At 38.1% G+C, this 17,228-nt stretch overlaps 1 protein-coding gene across 1 annotated transcript in view; it reads right to left on the bottom strand.

Moving 5' to 3' along the window:
• ITGB6 (integrin, beta 6) overlaps nt 1-15,345 on the bottom strand; it is a 107,414-nt gene extending 92,069 nt beyond the window's left edge. The window contains exons 1-4 of the mRNA XM_006879369.1: nt 15,285-15,345; nt 14,467-14,546; nt 10,268-10,472; nt 9,414-9,660 (exon numbers count right to left, since the gene is read on the bottom strand). Of these exons, the coding sequence (XP_006879431.1) occupies nt 9,414-9,660; nt 10,268-10,472; nt 14,467-14,546; nt 15,285-15,345 (593 nt within the window). The remainder of the gene's footprint in view (nt 1-9,413; nt 9,661-10,267; nt 10,473-14,466; nt 14,547-15,284) is intronic.
• Nucleotides 15,346-17,228: the final 1,883 nt, after the last annotated feature.

The raw sequence follows: 17,228 nt of genomic DNA, 5'->3' as shown, positions 1-17,228 counted from the left end.
AGGAGAGGAAGACCTTTGGTGAGATGGATCGATTCTGTGACTGGAGCGGTGGGAATAAGTGCGTTTGAGATGGCTAGGTTGGCACAGGATAGAACAGCATGTAGAGCTCTTGCACATAGGGTCGCTATGAGTCGCAAGCGACTCGATGGCACAAAACAACAACAACAACAACATTAGTACTATTATTATTTTTTTTTAATGTATCATGAAATCTGGTAGATCTGTGTAACTCAGTAAACCAGGTTTTTTCCAAATAACTAATGGATTACATTACAATGTTATGCATGGGTAAAAAAAAGTTATTCAAATACTCAACAGGCCACTGGGTTACAATGTAACAGATTATGAAAATGTCTTTGATATAGTTTTAGGTTCCACAAAGATTCCATGGAGTGACTAACCTGGCCTCCTGTTGGTGTAGAAGCATGTCTACAGACATCTGAGAAAGCTTTTAAATGTTCTCTCCTTTTTCAACTATATATCTATATAAACTTTGATTTTCTTCATGGAATTTAATCAAAACAAAACTTTACAACAGATGGATTACAGAAAAGACATGAAAATCTCAGTGTCTTCTTTAGACTAGAAGTTTTAAAAATGTGAAAAATATGTACAACAGAACCATTCTTCTTGCTATTTTTGTTTTGGAGAATTGAGTTAATTTTCTTACAAGAATGTGTATTATAGTAATATATAAAAGATTTCTTATTATAATTGTTTAATTAATAATTCCACTTTTCCATCAGTTTTAATTTCTAATATAGTATATCTTGATAGATATAGCCCATGTACGCTAAGGCTCTTTGAAGTCATAATACTTTTTTTAAGAATAAAGGGGTTCTGAGACAAAACATTTGAGAATAGCTAGTTTAAAATAACTAGAATTAAATTATTCAATGTGAATGATAGACAAAAATATAACATTTGGGGAGGGTAGGAGCAAAGGGGTGAGGATGGGCAGGGGGTAATCAAAGGGTCACACAATTTGATGGGTAGAAGGAGGCGTGGGAAAAGGAAGTGGGAAAGATTCGGGGTGAAAAACATTGTATACAAGCATTGTAAGAAAACCAGAATAAAATAAATGTTGTCTTTAAAAAAATATTAGCAGTTAATCTTATGTCTGTTACAATTTAAACCCATTTAATAGTAATTTAAGTCTCATGATTACCCTATTATTGTGTACTACTGAGTTATTCCAATTTATGGTGTCTCCATAAGACATAGTTAACCTGCCCATAAAGTTTTCTAAGCTATAATCTTTTTGGGGAACAAACTCTCAAATCTTTTCTCACTTGGAATGACTGGAGAGTACAAACCACTGACCTTTTGGTTTATATCTGAATGCTTAACCCACCACTGACCTTTTGGTTTATATCTGAATGCTTAACCCAGCTTAATTTTGCCCCATCAAGGTTCCTAGATTACCTGAAAAGTGGTTGTTAGTCTCTCCAGATACAGGTGAAAAGAATGAGTTCAAGGTAAGTTGTTTTGTTTTTGTAGGTTACAATTGAAACCTAGATCTGAAAAACCTCATGCTCTTTCTTCTGATTTCTCCTTGCCTCTCTACTATTGACAATTTTAAGATTTTACTTGATTATACAGTTGACTTTTTGTGTTTGGTGCTTGGTTTTGGTGTGTGCCTGTGTGTGGAGGTGGGGGTAGAAAGGGTGGATGATATGTAGACAGAGAACCTGGTAGAATAAGGAATACAATAAAAAGGGAAAGTATGTTCCAATAAAAAGCGAGTTTGTCATTTATAATCTTAAGTAATGGTAAATTTTGCAAAAAGAAAAAATACCTTTAGCAAATGCGAAAACAGCAACCATTTCTAGACATCAAATATATACTCTTCCTCTGTGTCCCCATCTGGTACTCTTTGTACACTGCTCCAGTCACCTCCCAACCATATTACTATTTATGGAGAGTTTATCATGATCAGGCCCAGTGCCAAGTGCTTCAACTCATTATCTCATCTAGGTCTTACAGCCACTGTGTGTTATCAGTATTGTGACTCTAAACAGAGGGAGGAAGAAACTAAAGCTGGAGAGGTGAAATGATTCACCTGAAGTCACATTACAAGTGATTGGATGAATCAGGATGTAAACAAAGGTGACTCACAAGTCCAGTCCTTGCTCTTTGTCACTACGCTTCATGGCGTCATGATCTTGAGGCCTGCTACCTAGTCATTTCCTTCCAGATAATCCCATGCCTAGCATAATCCTTATATATGGCTGGAGTTCAATAATTTTTTATTGAATGAAGGAGTAAATGAGTGTATGAATAAAACACACAGCTAATTAAGAACCAAAGTGTATTCATTTTCTAGAAGGCTGATTAAAAATAGGACCCATTGTCCCATATTAGTTCAAGATGTTGGGCTGTCAGTCTAGTTCAACCATCCAAGTTTGCTAAGCTTAACTTTTTTTCTCTAGTAACATTTCCATAGCAATTGTTTCCCCTGGTCATGATTGTAGTTCACACTGCTACATCTCATCTGACCTCTGTTAAGTAGAATGATTTTAAACACACTCCCTAACAGAGATAACAATTTTTAATCCTATATGGGATTACCCTAAGAGTTTTTCTAATGAAGATTGTTCCAGGAAAAAGATACCAACTAAAAACAAAGACTAATACAACTAAATACAAAACCAACATAAAACAGTGTTCCATAATCAAAACAAAAAAGCTGTTGAAGAATTGAGGCACTGGGAAGTTACACAAATCTATCATATTGATCAATGGAACAAATCTGGAATAGACTCAATGCATAGCAACCAAAGACATTAAGACAATTCAGTGGGGGAATGATACATCTTTCTTAACAAACAGTAGTATACGGCATTGAAACAAATGAGGGAGAGAACAGTTTAAAAGCGATATATGATAGGGTATTAGGGTTATCACAAGAATCCAGAATGAAGATTACATAGGGGAATATATTCAGGACGGTGGGGGCAGGGGGATTGTATACCAATGAAGGAATTTTTTCTTTTACTTTCAAAGAGAAGAGTGAACTGGATGGGAGGGGTGGGCAGGGAGAAAAGTGCAACAATATATAGAAATAAAAATTTTTAAAAATCAGCAAACAACTGATTATATTTATGGAGAGAAAGTTTAACCCAGACATTTTTCCTCAGTCCATTAGTTGTTGTTGTTAGATGCCACTGAGCACACTTATAGCAACCCTATGGACAGCAGATGTAAACCCAGTCCTATCCTGTGCTGTGCTCACAATCTCTGACACACTCAAAACCATTGCTACAGTCACTATGTCAAACTAATGTGTTATCACAGCTAAGCACTTGACTGTTACAGCAGTGTCTCACACTCACGAGCCATTCCCTTGGAGAAAGACATGTTGCGTTCCTATAAGGATTTCAGCTTTGGAAACTTAGGGGGACCCATCTACTGTCCTAGAGGGTTGCTAAGAGCCAAAGTAAATTTGTTGCCACACAATAACAATAATAAAAAAGGTCTAAGCTTTAACCATAAAGCCATTTGAAGAAAACATTAGAAGAATCTTTATGACCCTGAAGTGGGCAAAGATTTCTTAGAACAAAAAATACAATAACCATCAGATTAAAAATTGATCATTTGTGCTTCATCATCATCAAAATAAAAAAATATCTGCTTCACCCAAAATATTGTCAATAAAATTAAAAACACAAACCACAGACTGGGAGAAAATATTTTCAAAACTTGAACTTGACAAGAACTTCTATCTAGAGTATATAAATTAATTATTACATTATATTAAGACTACACACATGAACTAACTTTTAAAAATAGATAAAAATTTGAAAGGCTATTTCACAAAATAAGATGTAGGAATAATAAGAAAGAATGTAAAAAGATACTCAGTATCACTGGTTATTAGGAAAACACAAATTAAAAGACACAATCAGATACAACTACAAATCTGTCAGAATGGCTGAAATGAAAGTGACTGACAATAGCAAGTGTTAGGACGGGAGACAGACAGATTCATTCATTGATGAGAGAAATGTAAATTGTGCACCAATGTGGAATATAGTTGTTTTGTGCCATCGAGTCAACTGCAACTCATAGCGAACCTATGTATCATAGCTCTAAACCTTGTTCTATCCCTTGCCAATATTACTATCTCTGACACATCTACCCCCAGTGACTGAATCAATCCATCTCACCAAGGGTCTTCCTCTCCACCCTCCCAAGCATGATGTCCCTCTCCAAGGACTGATCCTGCCTTGCAACATGTCCACAGTATGTCAGACGAAGCTTCAGAATCCTTGACTCCAAGGAAGAGCCAGGCTTCACCCTCTCCAGAACAAACTTGTTTTTTCTCCTAACAGTCCATGATATATTCAATGCTCTTCTTCAGCACCAAAGCTCAAGGCATCAACTCTCCTTCTAGCATCCCTAGTCATTGTCCAGCTCTCTGATGCAAAGCAAGTGATTGCAAAGACTATGGCCTTTTTCAAGTGCACCTTACTCTCCAGATTGACATTGTTGCTCTTCTGTACTTTGGAGAGGTCTTCAACAGCAGACTTTCCCAGTGAAATTCATCTTTTAATTTCCTGGCTGCTGGTACCAAGAATGTTGATTACAGAGCCAAGCAAACTGAAGCTGTCAACAATCTCAATTTCTTCACCATCTATCATGATGCTGCCAGTTGGCCCAGTGGTGAGAATCTATTTTCTTGATGTTGAGCTTCAATCCATATTGAAGGCTGTAGTCCCTGACCTTCTGCAGCATACTGTAGTTTCATTTAAAAAAAAGAATAAGTTGAGGTAACAGCTTCAGCTTTCTTGGCTCCACGGTCCACACTTTTGGCACCAGCAGTCAGGAAATCAAAAGACAAATTGCATTGAGAAAGTCTGCTATCAGGGACTGTACCTCTCTAGAGTACTGAAAAGTAACAACATCAGTCTGGAGACTAAGGTGTACCTGATTCTGAATTATCAGAATTACTAGCTATGCGTCAGAGAGCTGGATAATGACCAAGATGACAGAAGAATTGATGCCTTTGAATTGTGATGCTGGAGAAGAGTCTTGAACATAGCATGGACTGCCAAGAAAACAAATAAGTCTGTCTTTGAGAGGGTGAAATCAAGTTTTTCCTTGGAGGCTAGGATTTTGAAACTCTGTCTCACATACTTTGGGCATGTGGTCAGGAGGGATTGGTCCTTGAAGAAGGACATCATACTCAGATGGGTGGAGGGGACAGCTCAAGAGAGGAAACCCCAGATTAGATGGATTGCCAATAGTAACTAGGATAATGGGGGTAGGTGTGTTGAAGTAAGAGAGACTTGTTCAGGACAGGGCAGGCCTCAGAGCTGTTGTACATAGGGCCGCTAGGAGTTGCAGGTGATTCATCGGCACATAACAACAATGATATACTTATCACATTATTCAAACAATTCCAAGGAAAAGACTTTACTTCCAAAAGAAATAAGCTATGTCACACGAAGACTGAAATACAAATGATCATAGCACCATTTTTATACTAGCCCAAAATGCAAGCAACCCAGATTTCATTGATGAGAGAATGAGTAAATACTGGACTATTTCTTAGTAACAAAAGGAACTAATACTTGGCAACATCATAGATGAACATCAGAAATACTGTGCTGTGCAATAGAAGGAAGATATAGAAAAGAATCTGCTATTCTATTTATTTTTTATTTAAAAAGTCCAAAATGGGCAAAAATAATTTAGCATTTAGAATTCTGAAAGTGGTTTTTCTCAGGTAATGGAAATGACTGTAAAAGGGCATGAGAGCACTTTCTAGGATGCTAGAACAGGAGCTCTGACGGCCTGGTGAGGAAGGAGTGATGCTGCCAAACCAAAGGCAGGTGGTTGAAAGAGTCTGCCAGTTGCTCCTTGAGAGAAACATGGGAAATCTCCTCCTATGTGATTGTTGTTTTTAAGTGCCTTTGAGTCGTAATGACTGATAGCGACCCTATGAACAAAAGATCTGAACACTTGTAAAACTTCCATCGTTTCTCCAAGTTCATAGGGTTTCCAGAGGGAAGCTATTTCAGAAGTAGATGCCACTCCTGCTTCCAAGCTTGTTTTCATAGGGGAGCTCCACCAAACACTGTCCGCCATGGGTAACGATTATTGCATTTGACACATCAGTGTCACAGTGTTGAATATCTCAGCAACCATGAATTACTTCCATACAGCAAATGCACAGACCAGTGCTATACCACTCAGAAGAATGTTTGGCCAAAACCAATTAAAACCAGGCCTGAGGGCTGCAGATTAAAATCACCCACCTTTGAGTTGGTAGCATATGTGATTATAACCTCTGAATTCAGTTACAGGGTCAGCTATGGGTTGGTTCTGACTTGACAGCACATAACAACAAGGTTCTGCACCCTGTTTTGGGGTCATAGTTGAATGAGTATCTACAATTGTCAAAACTCAGTGAAGTAAGGGTGCATTTCTGATGTGCCCATTTTAGTCCATGTGTATTCTAACTTCAAAAGTGAAGTGGATACAGACAGATAAAGGATATAACTGATGTTGATAACATGTGCCTTTAAGTTGACTGCGATCCATGGAGACCCCATGCACAAGTGCCCTATCCTGAACCAATCCCTGCCTATCCTGAGCCAATCGCACTGTCTTTGACACCCCTATCCCTGGAAAAGAGCACTGAAGATACCATCCACTGTTAAGAGAACAAATAGATCTAACCTGGAGAGGGTAAAACCAAGTTGCTCCCTGGAGGCAAGGATTTTGAAGTGCCATCTGACAGACTTTAGGCATGTTGCCAGAAGAGAGCAGCCCTTAGAAAAGGACATTATGCTTGGAATGGGAGAGGGACAAGCAGGAAGGTAATAAGAGTAAGTGTGATATAACTGATATGCATCCTTTATTGCTAATCTTCCATTTTGCCATTCTGTTTAGAAGGAAGAAGTAATGATTATCATCCTACCAGCCTTTAACTGCCTTTATTTGGGCTTACTTTGTATGTAAAGGAGTTAAAAATAATGACTTGCTTAAGTCATTATCTCTGATACATAGTTCTTAATAGTTAAAACAATGGCACATTCCTTTCATGGTCAAATTATTTTAAGATAAGATTATGGACAAGTTTCTAGTTAGGAAATACATGAAAATGTTCTAAATGATATTATGAAAGCTATTAGCCTTTTATAGAGATTAATTATTACCTTTATTCTATAAAGGTATTAAATGTTAATATATGTTTGGGAAATCATTTCCTATTTGTGTATATGATTCATAGTGGTAAAAGGCTTGGTTTTGTTAAATCTTGGTACAGATCACTGATTACTCATGTTGTTTTAGGTGAATGAATCTTCCACTGATTGATCATGTGACCTTGGGTAAATTACTAACTTTTCACATTCTCTGTTAATTCCTTTGAGCTCAGGAATAATGAAATCTGCTTTAACATCTATTATTATAAAGAGTGAAAGGGGTCATGCATGTAAAACTTTCATTACAGAATAAATAGGAGCTTTTCAAAATGGAAAGCTATTGCAAAGTGTGATTTTGAATATGCTGTTGATTATATAAGTAAGACATCAGAAAGCAGTTTGTCCTTGATCATCAACTGAATAATAGTTAGCTTTAGAATTGACAAGTACATCTCCTGCAACTAAGAATAGCAAACAACAAATGCTGGTGAGATTGTGGAGAAATTGGAACACTTATTCAGTGTTGGTGGGAGTCTAAAATGGTACAGCCACTATGGAAAGCAGTATGGTGCTTTCTCAAAAAGTTGCAAATAGAAATATAATTTGACCCAGCAATTCTACTACTTGGAATATACCCCAAAGAAACCATAACCGCCACCCAAGCAAATATATGTACACCCATGTTTATCACAGCTTTGTTCACAAAAGCAAAGAGTTGCAAACAACCCAAGTGCCCATCAACAAACAAATGGATAGAGAAGATGTGGTATATTCACAAAATGGAATACTATGCTGCATTGAAAAGCAAGGAACTCATGCAATATTATTCAAAATGGGTGACCCTGGAGGGCATTATGCTGCGTGAAGTATCTCAGTTACAAAAGGACAAATACTGCTTAAAGCCACTGTTGAAAAACAGGATTGACATGGGCGGGGGGAGACTGAGAAAGAGGGGATAAATGATGTATATAGCATTAAATAGATGAGGGAGAGAACTGTTTAAAAGGTATATATAATTATATATTATTGTCTTGACAGGAGTCAAGAACAAAGGCTGCACAGTGGACTGGACTTGGGGGGAGGGATTATATAACAATGAAAGAATTCTTCTTTTACTTTTCAAAAAGAAGAATGAACTGGAGGGGAGGGTGGGCAGGGAGAAAAGTACAACAATGAATGAATGGAAACCCAAAATCTCTGTAAATTTTCATTAAGATAAATAATAATAATAAATTTTTTAAATGACAAGGACAACCTACTATCTGTCAATGGGGTTACATGTTCTCATGATGCTTAATAGGTTTCAGCAGAACTTCCTGACTAAGAAAGACCAAGGAGAAAGTCCTAAAGACCCAATTCCAAAAGCTCAGCCAGTGATAACCCTACAGTTCACGACAGTCTAATCTCATTGTGTATAGAGTTGTGGTTAAAACATGAAACCATGGATCACTTAACACATTATAAAAGAAGGGATAAATAACACTGCATTGGAACATATGAAGGAAAGAGCTGTTTAAAAGAGCGACATGATTAGGTATTCTCTGTAAGACACCAGTCCAGAATAAGAGGTGCATAGCAAAGTGGGGATGGGTGGAGGGGATTACATAACAATGAGTGATTTTTTTTTAAGTGAACTGATGGGGCTTTTAGGGAGGAAAATGTGCAATGATGAATGAATGAAAATCCAGCTTTTCTGTAAACTTTAGTTAAAATCACAATAAAAAGGGGGTAGGGAAACAGAGTTAGTGCCTAATTTCCGAGGAAAGTTTGCAATGGAAAACTAACAATTAAAAACAAGAAATTCTCAAAATACATCAAAGGAAGTTGAAAAAAGCCCTATTTTGACAGAAGACACAATAAAGGAGAAAGATACCCCAAGAAAACATGACTCACGGGGCACAGCTTCAGCATATGGTGGCCATTGTGCATAGATGTCGCCGAGGACTAGGAATTTTTACAGTTCGTGTGTATGCACCACCACAGTCCTTTACTCCAGCACATAAAGCCAAGTTTGCAACTTTTGACCCACACAGATATTCAGATGGTACAATGCTGTAAACCCTCAAGACTAAAACCATGTAGTTAAAATAATCTCACTTTGGTTCCAAATAATCCAGGCAACTCCGGCATCTGCTGAGGTTCAAGCAGATGAGAGAAAATACTATGGCTTTTATAAAAATTCTCAGCAAGTGCAGCTTGGTCAAGGGCCTACACTATAGAAAATTCATGCACAGTGATACCCAGGAACTATTTACTTACCTGCAAGGGTTGACAATCTCTTCTTGCGTTGTTTTCATGAAAGGGGAGACGGGCTTTTCCACAAAAGAGCCAAAGCCAAGTCTAAAGTTGCTAGTTAATTTAGACATCTCCTTGGAAAGCAGGGAGCCCAGTTCTTTGATTGTATTAAGGTCGTCATCCATGGAGGCCGAGAGGTCCATGAGGTAATACAAGTCTACTGGGTAATCTTCCGTCTGGCGGACGTGGATCTGCAGGGTCTGCTCTCCACCTGCAAAGGTCCCCGCACAAAGTAGGAATCATTGAAAACACATCAAGGTGCATTTGCCACCCGTCGGTCGCTAGGCTGGCCTGGCTATTCCATTTCAGTGAAGAACTGACTGAAAATACTTAAAATTTCATAATAGTTTAAAGTGAACAAGCTCCTAAGAGTCGTTCACTAGGGAAATGTAGAGCTACTCAAAGAGGTGTACATTGGGATATTTTATATCTCCTAGGGAACACCGCATCCATTTAGATGGAAGATAAGCTGAGTTTGTGTATATGTGTGGTTTTAGAAGAGGAGAACAAAATAAAAGGGAATTTAAAAGCAACATTAAACCCTTAAAGTAATGTGAAGTAACCCGTAACAACATTTAGGTAATTGAAATGCTTGCTGTTAGATAAGGGTTTCTTAGGAACATATTTGGAGGTAAGTGATCAATGTGAACAAGGAAAAGTGTTAAGTTGGCAATTCTCCATTTCCATAAGAATGGGAAATCTGAATCTCAATAATCAATGAAATGCACCACAGTGATATCCCTGCATGTGAGATTATTTGTATGGACAGGAGCTAACTCAAAGTGATTTCCTCTCACTGTCAAGACATTCCAACATACCTGGTCTTAATTTCAGATTCAAACTCTGAGGTGTAATCTGAACGATATCAGAGCTGTTTTTCTGTCTCCCTATGCTGAGAGGCTTATTCTTGAGGATTTCTACTTGAGAAACAGGGTTTTCAATGAAGGGCAACTGGCAGCCTTTAGCGACAAGATTTGCTGGAGTATCACACCTTTCACCAGCTCGGGAGGGATGCGTAAAATTCTAAAAGAACAAAAAATAAAAGAGGACACAATTAAATAGTCTTTCAATGTAACAGCCACTGGTTTTGGAGGGCTGTGGTGGCTGTCAGCATGTTGCCATATTCATTAGAGCTTATTATTTTCATATACTGGACTTTTGACTATCTAAAACTAAGCAGAATTGCCAGAGAATTCCATCAATAAATGTCTAGGTAGTCTTCCCCCCGCCCCGGACAAAATATATTTATTTATGCATTCATTCCCATTGTCCTTAAGTCCTTTCCAAATCACAGTGGCCCTCCATCAACTTTCCAAGGCTGGAAATCCCACTAGGAGATTTTTCTCCAAGTTGACAGATTTGAACCATCAGTGACAAGAAGCCTGGTATCAAAAGTCCCTACAAACTATACCACCAGGGCTCCCCCACCAGAATATGAAGACCTTTCATATTTATGTAGTCGTGTTCAGAATGTATCTAAATCTTTTGTGTTAATACTTTTAAGTTTCTCAATATCTTAGCTTCTAAGTTATGTTTATTCTTCTGATAATATTATCCTGTATTTTCAGATGCAATTTGCATTTGTACATTTTGCAATATAAATGACCATATTTCATTCCAGCAAAATGCTATCAGTTTTAAAGAAAGCCAACATTTAATAATACATGATGAAGTCTTCTTTTGATTATACCTATCCAAACGTACATACACAACTCTTTTCAGTTTTGTTTTGGTTTTTAATGTCCATACCTCTAACCAAGAGCTCTGGTAACTTAATGATGGCTAAGAAGTTATGATGCAGACTCAAAGGTAGACAGTTCAAATCTGCCAGTTATTCCATGGGAAGAGGATGGAAAACCCCCTGCACCACTACCACTCACAGCCTCTGTTACAGTCAGCTATGACTCCACTCCAACTTGATGATGTATCATTGCTATCCTCTAAAGCTTCTCCTGTACCATCAGCAGACCTTTGAAAGAATTTGATTTGTAGAGGAGATAACCATGGTGAACTTATTTGTCCAGGACAACCTCTAGATTCATGGAATTCCAGGAAAATGTGCCAGTTCAAATCCAGGAATCAGAAGTCTTTTCTCTGACGTGAAAGATAAGAATAATGATACCTTTATAAGTAGCTCTCTGTACTAGTGTTGATTCATTGATACGTGTTAGCATAACTGCAGTAGAGATAACCTTTTAGGGACTTGAAACTGCCTAAAAGTGTTTTTAGTTTAATGTGTTTCAGAACATTCTTCGAAATTTGATGACATATGAGACATAAAAGACATGGCGATTTAGAAGGTTGATTTCTGTGTAGTAACCAGAATTTTCTCAGCCCTTATTAGATCCTCCACCACTCAAGAGATGCAGTACAAGCATGGCCTTTGAATCAATGGTGCATTGCTTTCTGGGCTACACCACCAGAGCTCCCTCCACTGGCCCCTCTTGGAAAGGAAGACAGGGACTGTGAGTTACAGCCTTAAAACTCATTGAAGTATAAGTTATGCATCCGGACCAACTAGATGGTAATAAAAAAGATGCTATATCCTCCTGAGTAGCAATAGCCAGTGAGAGGAGTACTTTGGGGCAGAGAGAAGGCAAGACCAAGCGAGACCTGGGAACCCTGCAATGCCCAGAACAGAGAGGAAAACTGATGAGAAATTATGTTACCTGATAACCACAGCTACTTAGGAGCTGCCAAGGCTCTGGACAAAATTGAACCTGCGGCTTACTGGCTCTTAGAATTAGAGAGGAAACCAACTAATACTTGAGGGGTGGGGGAGGGGGAAGCATTTTGTCCTTTACAATTCCAAGCCACACCTGTTGTTTTCCCTAACTAGGAAAGTTACACTTCATCCAATGTATATTTTTTACAAATTTTACTTAATTGATTTGGTGGTTGTTGTTTGAGGATATACACAGTAAAGTTCACATCTATGGAAGAGCTTCTCTGTTACACTGTAGCAGCACAATGACATTCTCCAGTTATGCAACCATTCATTCTTCTCAGAGTTTTTCCTCTGCTATTAACATAAATAATGGCCTAAGGTTCCTGCCTACATTTTCCAGGTGTTATTGTCAATTTGCTTCCACAAAGATAACTTTTAAAGCATAATGCTCAAGGTATTTTTAATTTTGTTACTCATTAAACTGAACTACTGCTAAGAGGTAAATTTTTGAGACCATAATTTGTCATTAAGCTAAAATTTAGGAAACTCAAACTCATTACCTTCAAATTGCTTACCCTTCAGCACCTGCTGGATTTGAACTGCCAGAGAGGCACCACTTTTGGATTAAAAGCACCTCTCCCTACAATCTAGATCACTCGAGTTCACTTCAAATTAGGCCTGTATATGTATTTGAGGCTCTAGGCAATGAACAGCAAACTCCGGAACTTCCCAGGGTACACCCACATTCTCTGTCACTGATGTATGTCATCCTTCTCAACACAGGCTCACTACTATTAGTTGAAGTTACAGCTTTTGCTTAAAGATCAGAAATAGTGTTAACTGTATAATTCATTTTCTATCTCTTCTAAGCAGAAACCAAAGTCACTTGTTTCTTAAATGAATTGCTTCTACTATATACTGGGGGACCTCAAATGGCTTTGTAGGGAGTTGTGCTGCTAATCCAAAGAGTCTGTCTGTCAATTCCAATCCACCAGCCACTCTGAGGGGAAAAGATAAGCAATCTCTTCCTGCATGATTTATAGCCTCCAAACATCTGCGGAAAGGTCAGATGTGAGTCAATTCTGACTCAACAGCAATAAGAGCAAGGAAGACTGTTAGATAATTATTTCTCCTACTGGTGGCCTCTTAAAATACTCTGGCCCTAAAACTGGTTGCTAATTTGGCTACAGGTGTCATCCACAAATAAAGTTGTCATTAAGTGATATAAGGAACTCTCTTAACATAATGCTTAAAAATGAATGTAAATGCATTCTAGGTGTAGACCATTTGCTAGGTTGGTTTGTTCCTTTGTCTCTGCATGAAACTGATACTGTCTTCTTCAGGGAATTAAGAGTCCCAAAATCATGTAACTTTTACTCTCCTGGTGCAAATTTTCTCTCTTTGCTTTTGATAAATGAGCTGAGAAAAGCTTACTTCCCTAGAACTTACTTCCCTAGAACTGTGCATTGTCACCAGGCTGCACTTCAAGAATGAGGTCCGTTTGTCCTTTGTGCACAAAGCCTTTCTCTGAAGATAGACGATAAAAGATGTAATTGAGTATTTAACATTTCTAGCCAGGGCATGAATGGCAGGTCCAGCTGTGTTCCTCTTTGAGTCATGCTACTTAGGACTTGCTGAACTCGGCATTTGTATGTCTGGATTTATGTTTAGATTCTCTTTGTGAGATTCTTTTGGTAGAGACTTGTTTTCAATCCAGAAAGCTAAGGGGAGTCATTTAGATTTCTCTCTAGTGTTACAGAACAGGGATGACTCCTTATCCATTTCCCAATTACCTTCATATATCATTTTCAGTTTACCTGATAAGGAATCTATATTTGGGGCTCTGTCATTGCTGTGACAAGGCGTCACAGAACCCAGAAGATTGTTGAAAGAACTAATGTCTTCACAGTTAATGTTTACTCAAATGTAGGGAACGTGTCTTCAAGTTTCCTCCTACTAGCCGTGGCTGAGAATGAACACGTTTACAGGTAGAAAATAAACACAATACTGAACTCAATGTATTTTCAACTTAAGAAAAAGTCATCTCTGTGTGACCTCTGATTTTTTCAGGGAGTTTTGACATTTGAAGTGTCACCAGTTAGAAATAACAGAGTCATGCAAAAGAGAAGATCCTAAGTGAAATATTCTTCGGATTATTTGACATCTATGTCTTCTGCAAATTGCTTCTTAAACACGAGTGACTCCTAGAACTACTGTTTACATGTCCTTTTTTTCTGATAGTATCACCGCACAGAAAGCAGAAAACTTCTAGAGCTATTGATGAAGACAGTAATGGGAATATACGTACACACAGTTTTTTAAAAAACAAAATTGGCTGAGGAGATTTACCTCTTGAGAGCACCAGGCACAATCAGGTCCAGTGAGGAGGCAGTCTCCACAGGTCTCTGCACCTCCCAGGGCACAGCCACCTACATTTAAACCCAGCATGGGGCAGGGGATTAGGTGTCTGTTCAGTTATTGCATTTACAAGATACAAGGCTCTTAAAGTACTTGAACAAAAAGACGTTAATGTTTATTTTAGCCTTCAAAGATTGGTGATTAAAAAGTCTCAGCAATTCTTAGAAAAGTTTACAGTTCACATCCTGAAAACAGGCTTTTCTAGGAACCAAAATTAGATTTCTCTTTTTTCTTAAAACATGAATATATCTGAATATTCACAAATATTAGAAGCATTGTATTTATTTCCCTTAATAGCTGCCACTCTAAATCTTAAAAAAAAAAAAAAAGACATTCATTTAAAAAGGCTTCTCTCTTAAATGTAAACCTGTTTCTAGTTTTTATCAAAAAACCCTCTGGAGAATGCTACTTTCAAGTGGCTATCTTTGCTTTACAATAAAATAATTAGAAAAGTTCCTAAGATGTTGTCACAAAGTTATTAAGAAGTCCTATTGTGTGGTAACACTGTTTAATTCTCCTCATTAAAATGCCTGAGCAACCTTTGTATTTATTTACTTTAAGCCTAGAGCATTCATTGCAGGAACAGTCCTGTGTCTGCCTGTAATTTGTTAGAAGTATTCCTTCACTCAGTGGCAAAAGAGCAATCAAACAGATCAAATAAAAAATGACTTCTCATCTACTCCCAGAGCTAAATGACAGGTTTGTCAAGGATACCAAGAACATAATGTATCGGAGGGCTTAAGTCTTACCTTGTACGTGATCATTCCTTCCTAGAAATAGAAAGAACAGGCAAAGTAGTTCAATCCCCATTCGTTTTCACTTCGCGCTGTGCAGACAGATTAAAAAATGAGTTACCTTCAACATTACAAGACCAAAGGTGAACATTGTTAAAAGTCTTTCTTTCTTGAAGCGTAAAATTTTAAATACTACTTACACTGCTTTGAAAGGAAACTTGAGATGTAAACAAAAAAGTTTTCATTAAGACTGAAATGAAAACAGAGGCTACCTGGACAGGTAAAGAAGAAAAGCTGTGTTTGAAAGCAACTTCAACATGATTTACTTCCTTGTTCTCCTTATAAGGAAGGCAGGTGTACAATCACCAAGAGGTGGGGAAATTCATTCAGGAGCAATATTTTGTGTGAATTCTATGAGTCTTTCTGCACCCTGGAGAAAGGTAGTATCTTTGTGAAATATCTATCAGTGAGCAGTCAAAAGAGAAAATGAAATACGGTAAAAAGTTGCTCCTCAAATAATTGTAACTTAATGTAAACAGTTGTTGTTGTTATGAGCCGTCGAGTCGTTTCCGACTGTTTAAATAAAACACAAAATGTAAGCAATATGTAAGGAAGACTAAAAAAAAAAATTAAAAGCTAAATTAAAATACCTGAGATTTTTGTGTTCCATTGTTATATTCTTTGCAGAGAATTGAAACAAACTATGAAAAAATAAAAATAATTATTTTACATTGGAAACCAGGCAAGAAGAAAAACAGTATGTTTTCTTGATTTTTACATAAAAGATTTTTTTTTCTCTCCCCTCTAAGTATGTTGTTGTTGTTGTTGTTATGTGCTGTCGAGTCACCTGCGACTCATAGCGACCCTATGTACAACAGCCCTAAACTCCGCTCTGTCCTGTGCCAATCACACTGCACTGTCTCTGACACTCCCATCCCAATTATCCCAGTCACTGAATAAATCCACCTCATAGAGGGCCTTCCTCTCCTGCGCCGTCCCTCCACCCTCCCAAGCATGATGTCCCTCTCTAAGGACCGGTTTCTCCTCACAACATGTCCAAAGTAGGTTAGACTGAGCCTCAGAATCCTTGCCTCCAAGGAGCCACCCGGTTTAACCCTTTCCAGGACAAATCTGTTTGTTTTCCTAGCAGTCCATGGTAGTCTCAATATTCTTCTCCAGCACCACAGCTCAAAGGCATCAATTCTCCTCTATCCTCCTTGGTCATTGTCCAACTCTCTGATGCATAACAAGTGATTGCGAAGAGCATGGCCTGTATCAGACGCACCTTAGTCTCCAAAGAGATACCGTTGCTCTTCAGCACTTTGGAGCGGTCCCTAACAGCAGACTTTCCCATGGCCTGGCTGCTGGTGCCAAGACTGTTGACTATGGAGCCAAGCAAACTAAAGCTGTGTACAATCTCAATCTCTTCACCATCCATCCTGAGGCTGCCAATTGGTCCAGTGGTGAGAATCTTTGTCTTCTTGACATTGAGCCTCAATCCATATTGTAGGCTGCAGTCCTTGACACTCTGCAGTAGGCGCTTCAGGTCCTCCTCCGTTTCAGCAAGCAGGGTTATGTCATTTGCATAACGCAGATTATTGATAAATCATCCACCAATCTTGACCCTCTAAGTATAAAAAGGAAGTAATTTTGCAAAATAAGCAAAATATGTCTACTGTTGGCAGGTCGATTCCAACTCATGGTTGGAATCTCTATAGGACAGAGTAGAATATGCCATAAAGTTACTGAGGCTATAAATCTTTAGAAGCAGACTACCCTAACTTTTTCCCTAGGAGAAATATTTTGGTTTGCAAGCAGTTCTTTGACTACAGTACCATCAGAACTCCTGTATAATATATGTTGTTGTTGTTGTTGTGTTGTTATGCACCGTAGAGTCAGAACCCATGCATAGTTGACCCTCCGGCAAATTTTCAGAGGCAGTTAATAGCATGGGAGGAG

Source organism: Elephantulus edwardii, unplaced genomic scaffold (assembly GCF_000299155.1).
Source record: "Elephantulus edwardii isolate Elephantulus edwardi_28Jun2011 unplaced genomic scaffold, EleEdw1.0 scaffold00003, whole genome shotgun sequence".
Lineage (NCBI taxonomy): Eukaryota > Metazoa > Chordata > Mammalia > Macroscelidea > Macroscelididae > Elephantulus > Elephantulus edwardii.
The sequence above is the reverse complement of the archived record's forward strand: the minus strand, read 5'-3'. Positions and strand labels throughout refer to the sequence as shown.